The 13,453-nt window shown below is 43.6% G+C and overlaps 2 protein-coding genes across 2 annotated transcripts in view; both read right to left on the bottom strand.

The window, feature by feature from the left end:
• Positions 1 to 13,453, bottom strand: part of prkcg (protein kinase C, gamma) — a gene marked incomplete at both ends in the record, with an annotated part of 117,388 nt that overhangs the window by 87,650 nt on the left and 16,285 nt on the right.
• On the bottom strand, positions 11,605 to 12,081 carry LOC308308301 (large ribosomal subunit protein uL23m-like; the record flags this gene model as incomplete). The annotated part of the gene is made up of 1 exon (XM_080753686.1): positions 11,605 to 12,081. One exon carries the CDS (start codon positions 12,079 to 12,081, stop codon positions 11,605 to 11,607), a length of 477 nt encoding a protein of 158 aa, XP_080609812.1.

Genomic DNA, 13,453 nt, shown 5'->3' with positions numbered 1-13,453 from the left:
TGATTCTTCTATACATTGTTTTCTCACTTAACAGTAATCAAACCAACATAGCCTACAGGGCATCTGCACATTTCTAAAGAGACAATTTAAGGACCTTTAAGACTTTAATACCTCTAAAATGGTTTGAGAACCACGTGCTTTACACCAGCGGTTCTCAACCTCTGGGTCGGGACCCCCAGGGGGGGTCCCCAAATTATTTTGGGGGGTCCCCAGATGATGAACATAATGTGCAACATTGTTTTCTCACTCAAAAGTATTGAAGGCTTTTGATTGATTGAAGGCTTTATTAGAAGTTTGCATAGGAAAATGTACAGATTCATGACGGTACAGTTCACTGGTACAAGGTCTACTAAAAGGAGATCCATGAAAAGACTAAGCTTATTTCAACAGGAAACCATTAAAGTATCTCATATAACATTGAATGACAGACAAATAGAACACAGTACTATGCAGTAGATATGTAAAGAAAAAAAGAAAACAGTAGGTCTATACAATCAGTAAGTACAGTATATACAATATATACAAGGAAGGGGCAGGTAACAGTAAGTCTAAACAATCAGTATGTACAGTATATACAAGGAAGGGGCAGGGAGGGTAGGGTTGGGCTAGGTTTTTACCAGTTGTGAACGGCTGCTGCCTGTAAGTGGTTTTTTAGGGCAATTTTAAAGGATGCTAGTGATCCACACTCCTTTATGGCCTTCGGTAAGGCATTCCACATTTTTGTGGTGTAGCAGAAGAACGAGTTCGACCCTTTCTTTGAGTTGACTCTGGGTTGAACGTGATCTGTGGCACTGCCTCTGGTGTTGTAATTATGGACATCCTTAACGTTTATAAAGTATTTTGACAGGTACTTGGGTATCATAGTGGTGTAGTGTATCTTGTACACCAGGCCCATTGCAAGTTGCTGTACTCTGTCATCTACTCTGAGCCACCCCACTCTTAACTGGTGAGTAGCGGTGAGGTGAGTCTGATTGGGAAGGTTAAGCAGGACCCTAATTAGTTTATTTTGGGCTGTTTGGAGTTTAGTTTTTAGGGCTTGTGGGGCGTCACGATACCATACGTGGACTCCATAGTCAAAGAGGGGCTGGATTATTGCACCAGCTATGGTCTTCAGTGTGTTGAAGTTTACCATTGGGGCGATCCTCTGTAGGAAACGAGTTCGTTGGTTGATTTTTTGTATTACTTTTGAAGTCATCTTTTCGCTGGAAAGATTAGCTTCAAGGATACATCCTAAGTAGGAGATTTCGTTTTTTCGTGTTATGACCTTGTCACCCACTTTGATTGTGAAGTTCTCTACCTTTTTGAGGTTATGATTTGATCCAAAGAGGATGGACTCGGTTTTGCCCAGGTGAATTGATAATTTGTTGTCGTTAAGCCATGTGCAGATCTTACTCAGTTCAGAGTTAAGTGTCTTTTCAACCTGCAAGTGGTCCTTGCCCGAGACTAGGAGAGCCGAGTCATCCGCGAACAGGAACAGGTTGCAGTCGCAAGCAGATGCCATGTCGTTCACGTATATTAGGAACAACAGAGGTCCCAGTATGCTACCTTGGGGAACTCCACAGCTTACTGGGAGGGGGGGGGACAGGGTACCGTTAATCTCCACCACCTGTTCCCTCCCCACCAGGTAAGATTGCATCCAGCTCACTGCTGCGCTGTCAAGACCGATGGCTTTTAGTTTCTCAATCAGAATAGCATGATCCACGGTGTCAAATGCCTTCTGGAGGTCCATCATGACCATGCCACTATACTTGCCCTGATCCGCTTCGCGTTTGATTTGGTCAGTCAAATAGAGAAGGCATGTGTCAGTGGAATGGGATTTTCTGAATCCAGATTGGAACTCGTAAATCAGATTATTCTCATCGAGATATCTTGCAATCTGTTCGTAGACTATTTTCTCCATGACTTTGGATATGGAGCTAAGAATGGAAACGGGGCGGTAGTTTCCAGGGTCTAGTTTGCTACCTTTTTTATGCAGGGGGGTTACTTTTGCTAGTTTGAAGTCCTGGGGGACATGACCCTGTTCGATGGAAAGGTTAATTATGTGGGTAATGATTGGAGCAATGGTGGCGGCTGAATCTCTGAGAAATCTAGCTGGGATTTTATCAAGGCCAGTGGCCTTGTGTTGAGGTAGGGCGCTCAATTTTTTAAACACTTCATCAGTTGTCACTGTGGAAAGTTTAAAGCTGTCTTTACTGACGCCCAGTTTTTTGTAGAATGTATTAACAAATTCTTCACCATACCGCCCAGATGGGGCGACCAGTCTTTTGACCAGTGAACGGGCTGTGGTGGTAAAGGTTTTGTTAAAATGGGTAGCCACTTCACCTTTGTCAGAAATGAGAGCGGCGTCCGTTTTGATGTTTATGTTGTGGCATATGGTTTTTGATTTTAAGCCTAATTGGTTGTTAAGCAACTTCCATAGGTCTCGTGGGTTGTTTTTGTATTCATCGATTTTGTCGTCGATGTAGTTTTTTTTGGCGGATCTAACTAGGGCGGTTGTCTGGTAAAGAAACCAAAGAAACCAACATAAAGTTTAAGTGTATAGAGGGTATCTGCACATTTCTAAGGTGACAATTTAAAGGTGATACACCATGCATTTAAAAAGTATTTATGTCATATTGTTTATGTCCCAAAAACGTTTTTCAAAAGGTTTGAGGCTAAATTACCACTCCTGAATAGAGAGCCACTCTCATTTTTGAATGGCTCTCAGAGCATTTCAGCTGCAGTACCACCTTTGGCCTGAACTGCGCCACCCCCACCAAAATCCTTTTGAAAAAAATATTTTTTTTGAAAAAAAAATTTTTTTGAAAAAAAATTTTTTTTGAAAAAAAATATTTTTTTGATTATTATTTTTTTTGTGATGACGTCACAATCGGCAGATGACGTCACAATCGGCAGCAAATCTGAACAGCCTGTTTTGAGAACCCGTGGGATACTTTTAACCTTCGCCTTCCCAAAACCAGAGAAAGACACATCGGTCAGAAATGGGACTTTGTGAGGATAGAAGGTGCTAGTGGGACCCCAAAAAAAGGGTTTAAAATAGGAAAAGTGAAATTTCATGGTGTATCACCTTTAAGGACTTTGTAATACCTCTAAAATGACAAATTAAACATTGGCCAAACTGTCAAATATTAGAGGCAGAAATTGTGAAAATAGCCAATCTACATGCTCACAACACGCGTTGTGAGCATGTATCTGCATGTAGAGCAAGTAGATCTGCATGTAGATCTGCTATTTTCACAAAAGAACCGTTATACAAAATGTAACTCCTCAACTCTCATGGCCCTATCATAGTACAGTCTGCGGTGATAAGCCATCACCACAGTGTAGTTTTCTAGCTATCACCTAGGCTTTTTAATACATTTTTAGGTGATAGCTAGAAAACTACACCGCGGTGAGGTGATAGCTCTTCACCTTGTACTATGATAGAGGCTTTAGTGCTCATCAGGGTGGGGGGTCCCGAGTTAAAAGTATCTTGAGGGTCCCAGCCTGAAAAGGTGGAGAAGAACGAGTCACCTGAAAACTAGTCTCTCATACATAGCCAACATTTCACAACCTTGACAGAGCTCGTATCTATTTGCTATGACACACAGAATGTATTCAGCATACTTAGTAGAGACTCTTAGTAAGGGTTATTGAAACATTAGTTTGTTTGTTTGTTTGCTTTGATAAAAAAATTGAAATAAAACATTCGCACGCACGCACACACGCACGCACGCACTAGCGGCAGGAACCATAAAGTATTTGTGACAATATTTATTAAGGTAAGTAAATCAAATGTAAAAGTTTTGGGGAAATGAATGGAATCTCCTATGGAGAACATGTTGCTTTTGGTACCAGAACAGTGCAACTAGCGGCCAATCATATATGAACTTTTAGTTCTGTGTTTGCTTCATTTTAATAATAATAATAATAATAATAATAGTTACCTAGCTCCCGCGAGGGAAATTCAGTATTTGCAGCCCAACCAAGCTGCTTCGCAGCGCGTGAGCAATTAGGGGTTAAGAGTCTTGCTCAGGGACACACATCGACATTGCTATCCTGGCCGGGAATCGAACCAGGGACAACCAGGGGAACTGGTTCCCCAGGCAGGCTCCCTAGCTTTAAATCCGGACAACTGGCCCCCTGGTACCAATGTGTGACCCCACATTCACATTCCCACGAATCCACTTGCGGTCCTGATAGGAAACTATAAGCACGATTTACACAATGCCCTACAACGGTGCAGCACGCCCCCAAGACAGCCATGCAATCGACAATCGCAACGAACACTCTGTACGACGTCGCATAAATTAAGCAAATCTGAGCAAATGGCAGAGAAAGAGGGGAAGTATGTGAGTCGCGCGATTCGATAAGTCACTGGTTTCCATGGTGGTCGGGTCAACGGGTTAATTGGATGTTGGCAAATGGATGGATGTTACACCATGCAGCAGCACGGGAACAAGCTGCTGAGAGAGAAGCACAGTGGCGTCAGTTCAGCAAAAGCTAGGGTATGGCAAAGATGGGAGTCCTCATGTAAAAGAGGCATTACATTTTGTACAACACGGTGCTATTGTGAAAATAGCAGATCTACATGCTCACAACGCCTCGCGCTGCGAGGCGTTTAGATCGACTACCTGTATTTTCACAATGTTTTTTTCACAATGTTTTTTGTTTTTTTCTTTTTTTTACACAGGTTTCTACGGTTTCTTGGGCTGCATATGGCAGCCTGGAACGGTTGTTCAAGTGCAGTTAAACTTGGAATATAAACGTTCCACAATTAACAATAATGCATTGCACCTGTGCAGCTGACCTGCGGAACCTGGAAATATACCATTCTGTCAAGATGGGGAGAATAGCCTACAAGTCAGAATATATCATATAAACACCTTGTTAAAGTGACCATTTTGTAAAATGTTGCATTTGTAATGCATTTTACTGTAATTTAACAACATAATAACCAGCACAGATAGATTAACTTTTATTCTCCCCCCTGGACCCAGGGTATGGCAGCTGCATACCCCTGCCATACCCAATTGACGCCCCTGGAGAAGCAGCGTGTCAGGGGTTCTGCATTGATCCTCTACTCCCCGCTGGCCTTAACAGACACACCTGGGTACTCTGGGTGACAGGTGGATAGTCAATAGAATATATTTATATACCACTGACAAAGTAGGTTAAACAAGTCGATGCAGCAGGGTTGTCATTGAACACTTTTGATTGATTTGCTGCCAGCGTGTTCCGTCTCAGAAGCAGCGGCGTGAAACTTCCACGACAACTCCACGCTGTTCAGCTTTTTGTCTTATTCTTTTTACCGGTGAAAATAACACGACGCTATGCAGCAACAACAACATACCGAGGAGTGAGGAGGAGTCTCCTCTCTCTTGTTGCGTCTGTAATGCGTCCGTGATGGACATGAGTCCCTCCAGCAAAATACCTCGCCTATCCATTGTAATCAAAACTCGATTTCCTCAAAATAAACTAGACCCTCCAGAAAAATGCGGGCAAAAATCCTTGATCATTCGGACTAAAATCATTGATTATGCGGGCAAAAATCCTTGATTTTGAAAATATGTGACCCCCGCATAATCTGTATCTGCGGCATTTGGCTGATTATGCGATCGCATAAACGTAATTTTCTGGAGAGTCTAATAAACAATTCTGACATGGAAATAGCGGCTATAACTCTAGGAACTTCTAAGAACCCATGACTGGGACCAAGTTCTGCTTACATTTCCATTATAACCAGACCCAAACGGGAAGGTAAAAAATAAAAAAGAGGCAGGTACTCTTATCATGCGACAAACAAACAGAATGACAACAGACCAGCAGAAGAGACTCGTTTTAAAACTATTGAATTTAGTTATCATCACGGTCACGCAAATATTTGTTTTAATAATGCTTTATGCTTTGGTGAATGCACTGTTCAAAGCCGGTGGAGACAGGCAGAATATGAACGGAATATGCTAAGCTTAAGAGCGAGAAGAATTGAAAACCATAAACGAACTTGATTAAACGGCAAGAAAGAGACGTTTCTCCTCCAGTCAGTCTCTTCGGTGTCCTCAGCTCCATAGACATAAAAAGGTAGACGCCTCCTTCGGCTCTGGGCCGTGCGTCTTCACCCGTCTTGGAGGATAGGCAATTTGTACAAAACTGTATGGCTGCTAGCGTGGAGTCAGCATTGAAGTCCCGGAAAACATGCGCTGCGATTGGCCAGTAGTCACTTTGAGTGGCAGTGGCTTTTGGCACTTCCGTACTTCTGCCTATCCAGTTTGACAGGTCTCTCCAATGAAATGGAGGTATCTAGCTTTTTATATCTGTGCTCAGCTCCACCAATCAAGAGCAGCAGTGCTGCTGGCCCCGCCCATGTGGGTTCCCACAGAACTCAGGTTTAGTAGCCTACTACCTCAAGAGCAGGACCGAAAAAAGGTTCCCAGAACCTCGTGTGAAACCCCGGCACTGCGCAAAACCAGAACAAAAAGGAAATAGGTTCAGGTTCAGGTTCTGGTTCCACCTCGTAGCATAGGCGGCTCCACAGGGGGGGGGGGGGCAATGCCCACCCAGATTATACTTTTGTGCCTCCCCAGTCCACATTGGACAGTAGTACCCTACCCCCCCCATTATTTTAAGATGTTTTTGCAGGTGTTAATAATATATCGTCGTTGTCGGGTGGAAACCTCGTATCTCCAAGTTTCAAATGTGTATATTCTTTCGCAAAGTAAAGCTCTGCTTCATCATACAAGGCTGTCGCACAAAGGTAGTGAAAATAGCCGATCTGCAAGCACACAACGCCTCGCAGTGCGAGGCGTTGTGTGCTTGCAGATCGGCTGTTTTCACTAGTTTAGTTCATTTTTAAAATGATAAATACAAAAAATCGAAAAAAGCGACGATATGTTCTTTGTGATTATTATAAATATACATTTTCAAATTAATTAATAGTTTAATGAAAATGCAATAATAAAAGGTAGCCTACACTGGCATGCACCTGTGTTGTTGTGCATGCAGCACAGGAAATTCAAATATTTTCAGGGAGAAAACTTAGACAATAGACATTAGTTTGGCTCAAAACACAGCACAAATTGGCTTGCTATATATAGGGGTGTGTTGAAAAATAAAGTGGCCCCTTTGGAACATTGAAGGCCCCCCTGCTGATAATTCCCTGGAGCCGCCACTGCCTCGTAGTGGAGAAGGGGCTTTACATAAGCTAAAGTCCTCCTGTACTTGAACTCAAGTACAAGTTTGACAGAGCCATTTTCATTGCAGCTGAGTAATGCTTCTTGACCAGAAGACTCAACATTGACTTAAGTACCAAGGCTTCTGGGGTTGAGTACTGTGTCCATCGACCACTGGAGCCGGGTGGAAATTCTACAGCAATATATTCCCATATTCCCCCAGAGCTTCCCCTAGAGCGCAATATGAAAATCACTCTGCCTGTCCGTCTCTCTCTGTAGCGCATGGCTCTTCCGAACATTACCATTTCATATGCATTATGGCATTTCCTGCAAGCTCAGCTCAAAACAAATCCTCCTGCTATTTGGCTTTCTGCTGACAGTGTCGGGGGGGAGGTGGGGGGGGGGATTGTGTTGGCACCTGTAGGATCTGAGAGATATACAGTGCATGTGTCCCAGAGAGACACCTCCATTTACTGTATACGTTAGCGTAGCGAAGCCTGCAGCCACACAATGCATCTCTATAACCACCTCCCTTCAAATGCTTTTCAAAGTGCCTATAATATCATACATATAGGCAACTGGAGGCCTGGGGGCCAGAGGCGGCCCCCACCTTCTCTAGAACGGGTACACATCATTGTGTATCATTATTTTATGCTTTAACTATTGAAAAATAGCAGATATACAAGCTCACAGCGCGGCACCGATAAAATCCTAACCGATACGGTTAGGATTTTAGTTTTGTGACAGAAAAAAAATGACGTCCATTTTAAAATTAAAAGTTCCAAACATGGACACGTTCGGGCTTCCGGGGCTCTTTTGGGCTCTTCAAAATAAAGTGTAAGTGAATGGTGGCACTCTACAGCCAAATAATTACCAAAATAATGGCACCGATGATCAAATATCTATATACTTAATCAAGCAAATTAAAATCTCTTCAGGGTGTTCACAAAAGCCTGATTAGACAATAAAATTACCAAAATTTTTGAAAGTGGAATATCCCTTTAAGCAGGAAGGTATCTTTGCCGCCGCCACCACCACCAGTGTCCGTACTCTGGGGGAGAGGGTGTTCCATCTCCCATCCACCATCACAGGCTCATTATCCTATGTGTTAGCTTCAATGGAGTCTAATCGACCGAACGTGTAACCTTTTTACCTCAGTCTGTCTCGCTGCGCTTTCAACTTGATCTCTCCTTCGTGAAACGGAGGGTCAGTGGCCTAATACATATCAAAGTAGACGTCCTTGAAATGAATAATGAAAAAAGAAAAGTTGAGAATCACTGTGCTTAAAGGCTTAAAAGTTAAATAATAATCCAATGCCCCCAAATCAGCGTCCTCTCTGTGTGAGAAGACAGGGGTGTCGCACCAAATTCTGGGCCCTGGGCTCAAGGATTCACTGGGTTATTTTATGCTTTAACTATTGAAAAATAGCAGATATACAAGCTCACAGCTTGTGAATCTGCTATTTTTTTTTTGTTTAACCTATGTTTCTATGTCAGTGGTGCTCAAACTTTTTCATGTGAAGGACTCCCAAAATGATAGGTATTTGGCCACGGACCCCCATCTCAAAATATTTAGTTTCGGGGACCCCCTCCAGAAGCAACATTTGAGTTACAAATGTTCACTTAAAAAATACATACGTTCAAAGATTTGCACACATTTTCACAACCTTTCAAAAATAGATCTACAAGCTCCGTAAGCTTGTATATCTGCTATTTTTCAATAACTATAGTATAAAATAATTAAGGCCCCCTCCACCTTGTGCCCTAGTAACTCAGTCCCACTACCCCCCCCCCTTGTGTGACGCCCCTGTGAGAAGGGAGGGAGGGGCGGGGCTGCGGGGGCCTCAGCCCAAACTAAGTGCTGCGACCGTGGCCAGGACTCCAGCCAGTTGGATGAGGGCTCCGGAAACCTAGCCAGAGGCTGCTGGCACCAGCAGCGGCCTGCACCCTACATACTCTCCACCATATGTCCACACACACACGCACGCACACATACGCACATACACATGCGTGCGTGCTCATGAGTGCTGGTGCGTTTGTATTACTTTTCCAGTGAGGACGTAAAAATGTCAGCGCAGCGATTTCAGGATGCAATCTTCACAATTTGTTGTGAATTTTTGTTTTGTTATCAAAGCCAAAAGAATTGCAAATCTACAAGCTCTCAACAGTCTCCAGTGCATGACACAGACGTGCAACTGAGTATCACACACGCAAGCACGCACGTGAAACACATAGGCAGGCACACATTGTCCTCCACTAGCAATTCTAGACAGAATGGGCTCACTGCATTGTGTCTGACTGTGACCGTTGGCATGGGCTTGAGCATACATATGGCCATAATATATGGGAATGCTGTGCGTGTGTGTGTGTGTGTGTGTGTGTGTGTGTGTGCGTGTGTGTGTGTGTGTGTGTGTGTGTGTGTGTGTGTGTGTGTGTGTGTGTGTGTGTGTGTGTGCGCGCGTGCGTATGTGTGTGCGTGTGTGTGTGTGTGTGTGTGTGTGTGTGTGTGCCTGTGCGTGTGCATGAGTCACTAAAGTGAATGAAAAATGTCTACACTAGTGAGAACTCCATGTTGTAAAGTTGTGAAGCCCATAAAGCTGTAACACTGTAATATTGTAAAACATTATTTTAGGTTTCATTCATGTTGCTTATTTTTTACGATGCTGGGCGATAACATTTTATACATTTCAGAATTGTGATGCGTTGTGAGCTTATAGATTGGCTATTATATTTATTTTTTAGTATGCAGTTAATACAATTGTCACATAATGTAGTGGAATAATGAGTACAACATTTCCCTCAGAGATATAACAAAGTAGAAATATAAAGTTAGTGAAAAACGGAAATGCTCAAGTAAAGTGCCTCAAAATCGTACAAAAGTACAGTACCTGATGACATGTACCGGTACATTGTTATACTTTACACCCTTACCTCACAGACACCCGTCGCCCCCCTTTTAGTGGTTCTAGAGACTGAAATGCTTGAACTGAGATAGCCATCTTGTCACATTAACATAAATCTCATTTAGCTGCAGGACTACATGACTATAAATCTCCTGAACATGGCAGTGTTTAGCTCTAGGAGCTCTGGGTAGGCTGGTCCGCTGCAACGCCGGGATTATTCTGCCCTCCAAAGCTGATGTTCCTACTGGAGCTTGCAGAAGTGTTAGAGCAGTCTGTGGGTGATTAGTGTACGTGGGACCCCAAGGCATTCTCGGTCTCTTTCAATCAACTCCCCTTGACACTTGAATTCTTCTCTCCGACACTCATGGACTTATTTCTCACACAAACAGAATTTGCAAATGACATCAACACACAGTCACGCTGTCAATCGATCAATACGTCCTCCTGGAACAGCATATTTTGAGATGGGGGTCCGCGGGCCAAATACATGTAATTCGGGCGGTCCTCCTTGACATGAAAAGGTTTGAGAACCACTGATTTAGAAGAAGGATTTAGACGTGACACGGATTTGCGTTCCAGGTCTAACTCCCTTTGACACTTCTTCTCTGACACACTTGGACTCATTTCTCACACAAACAGAATTTGCAAATTATAGCAACACGGTCACGTTGTCAGTCAATACATCATCCATGTGTATGACGTGCGTGCACTCACATTTTCCGGATCACCGGGGTCTATATTGATTGATTGATTGATTGATTGATTGATTGAATACTGTATGAGACGGAGATGTGAACAGCATCAAAGTACAGTCAGACAAATGAGCTAAAAGGATAACCAAAAAGTCCTAGGGACCTGTTTCCATCGTGGTCCTACAGTATGTGTATTCAATGTATTCACCGAAATACAATATCAAGCAACAAACATAAAACACTATATGTACAAAGAGCAAGGGGGAAAAAGAAAATAACTGTAGGCAGTGAATGCCATCGCGAGTTACAAGCTGAGGAAGGCCTACTGGGCCGAAGCGTCCACTTGTTTGCTGCTGCTGGGGGAAACCTTCAATAAACATGAAGAATTTGTTCTGAAGTGAGTGCTGGTGTCCTTGTTCTAAGTTCATTGTTTGTCCGAACTGTGCACCAAAGACGAGTATATTGTTGAACTACTCTTTGACGAGTGCTCCTCTTTTCTTTTCTGAAGTGAATGCCATCACGCTTCTATGGGAGTTAGTGATGGCCTCCTGCGAGATGGTTGCCTGGCGTTGCCAGCCTCTATCACACACTTTGGGAAGAGAGTCTGGGATTTCAGGAAGAGTTTCATTTCTGGGGTTTGCCCCAAACCACGTGCCCCAAGCCTACAGAAACCACGTGCCCCAAGCATACAACCCTGATTGGCCAACCCTTGAAGCTGGTTGAGGAAATAGAATCTCAATGGATCGGTGCCGGACCGTACTACAACACCACTACCGCCAGGGGGTGTTGTTGTGTTCGGTCTGGTTTATTAACCAGGCAAGCGAGATGGATTGTCATCTTTCAAGAGTCTTTCAGGAGTCTTTCAGAGTCCGAACCAGTCGGCGAGCCCTCCTCGGGTGGGCTCGGCTTTCTGACGCCGCTTCTCGTCCTCCACGAACCTCTCCTGCAGGGCCTCCACTGAGCTCTCCTCCTCCGGTACTGCTGCCTTCTCCGGGAAGATGTGCGGGAAGCTGAACGTCTGCCCCCGGCCCAGCTGGACGTAGGCCACCTTGTAATCCGGCCACTTCACCCTCTGGTTCAGGTGGTTGCGCCTCTTGTTGCTGCCAAACTGGATGCGCGTCCGGACCGCGCCCACGGGAACCTCGTAGATCCTCTCCAGGTAGTTCCTCACGTCGCACTTGGTCATGTCCATGGGGACGCGGAGCTGGGCCGTGTCCGGAGGCTGCTCCTTCCCCGGCCGCACCAGCGTCAGGAACCAGTCTGGTCGGAAGATCCTCAGCTGGGGGTCTCCCAGCTGGTACACTGGGTATATTAGTCTTCTGCAACTTCTCGCAGTCATATCTAGAGAGTGAAGTCAGTTGTTGTGACCATACGTGTAAAACTGTGCTTGTCCTTTTCAAGGACTAGCTGTCAGCGGCTCTCCATGTACGTGCATTCGACGGGGGGCGTTATGTGCATTTGACTCCATATTATGTGGTTACTCAAGAGGTTGGAGTGAGCATCTTCATGCACTCCATATTTGGACATAATAGTCAACCCTGAACTCCATATGGATTCTTTAAATGGTTTGTTTGAGTCTGATGTCATGACGAAGCGGTTTGTTTGTCATGCTGTCACAGTCAGCATGACACACGCCATATTTGGGTATAGCTGCAGTGGGAAATCTATGGTCATGTCTGAGTCATAGAGAACTCCATATATGGTTATATCTGAGTCATAGTGACAAGGGCCCCCAAGGAACATGGTGGTCTATCAACCGACCGGAGGACCCATTAGGCAGTTTTAATATTTATATGTATTTAGTGTTATGGTCAGTGATAAAACATTGACAGACTTTGTGTGAACCTGCTCATCTGTAAATTGTTAAACCAAATTACATCAATACCTTGACTAGTACAACTGATATTGAATAGAAAGCAATGTTCATTTGTCATTATGCTGTTTTATTTTGAACATATTGGCATGGGAACTGGACTTTTGATGTCCATTTCTCTAAGCAAAATGTTGTAGTCAGGGGAAGGGGTATACGTATACTCGGCTTCAGTAATCAGTATAAGGTGGTACTGCAGCCAAAAAGGTTTGAGAACCACTGGGGCATCAAACACTACAGGATTTTATCTACATGTAGATTCTCTGGCTTATAGTAAGGGGATTTTATAAGATATTTGACCAATCTGCGAAGTAAATCGTTACCAAGAAATTTCTTCACCAATGTGTTTCTAAAGGTGTGTAATAATATGTACTAAAAGGTTGAAATTCAACTCCCGGTCGAAACCTCATAAAAAACTGACATGTGCAGGGGTCAAACTAGGGCTTTTTCATGATGCTGAATCCATTACAAGCATTTGTTTTGCACGAAAAACATTCCTTGGGCTAAAATCGGACCCACAAAACGATGGTTTAGTGACGAATCATCACTTTTCACCGTTTTGTGGGGGCCATTTGTAGCCCTTGGAATGTTTTTCGTGCAAAACAAATACTTGCAATGGATTCAGCATCATGAAAAAGCCCTAGTTTGACCCCTCACATGTTACTTAAAGCAGATTTTTTTTTGTATTTTTTTCCTGTATAGTAAACACAAACACGAATATTTTTTTTTTATGAGGTTTCCCCCGGGAGTTGAATTTCAACCTTTTAGTACATATTATTACACACCTTTAGAAACACATTGGTGAAGACATTACTTGGTAACGATTTACTTTGCAGATTTT

Source organism: Nannobrachium achirus, assembly GCF_963921795.1.
Source record: "Nannobrachium achirus genome assembly, chromosome: 2".
Classification (NCBI taxonomy): domain Eukaryota; kingdom Metazoa; phylum Chordata; class Actinopteri; order Myctophiformes; family Myctophidae; genus Nannobrachium; species Nannobrachium achirus.
The sequence above is the reverse complement of the archived record's forward strand: the minus strand, read 5'-3'. Positions and strand labels throughout refer to the sequence as shown.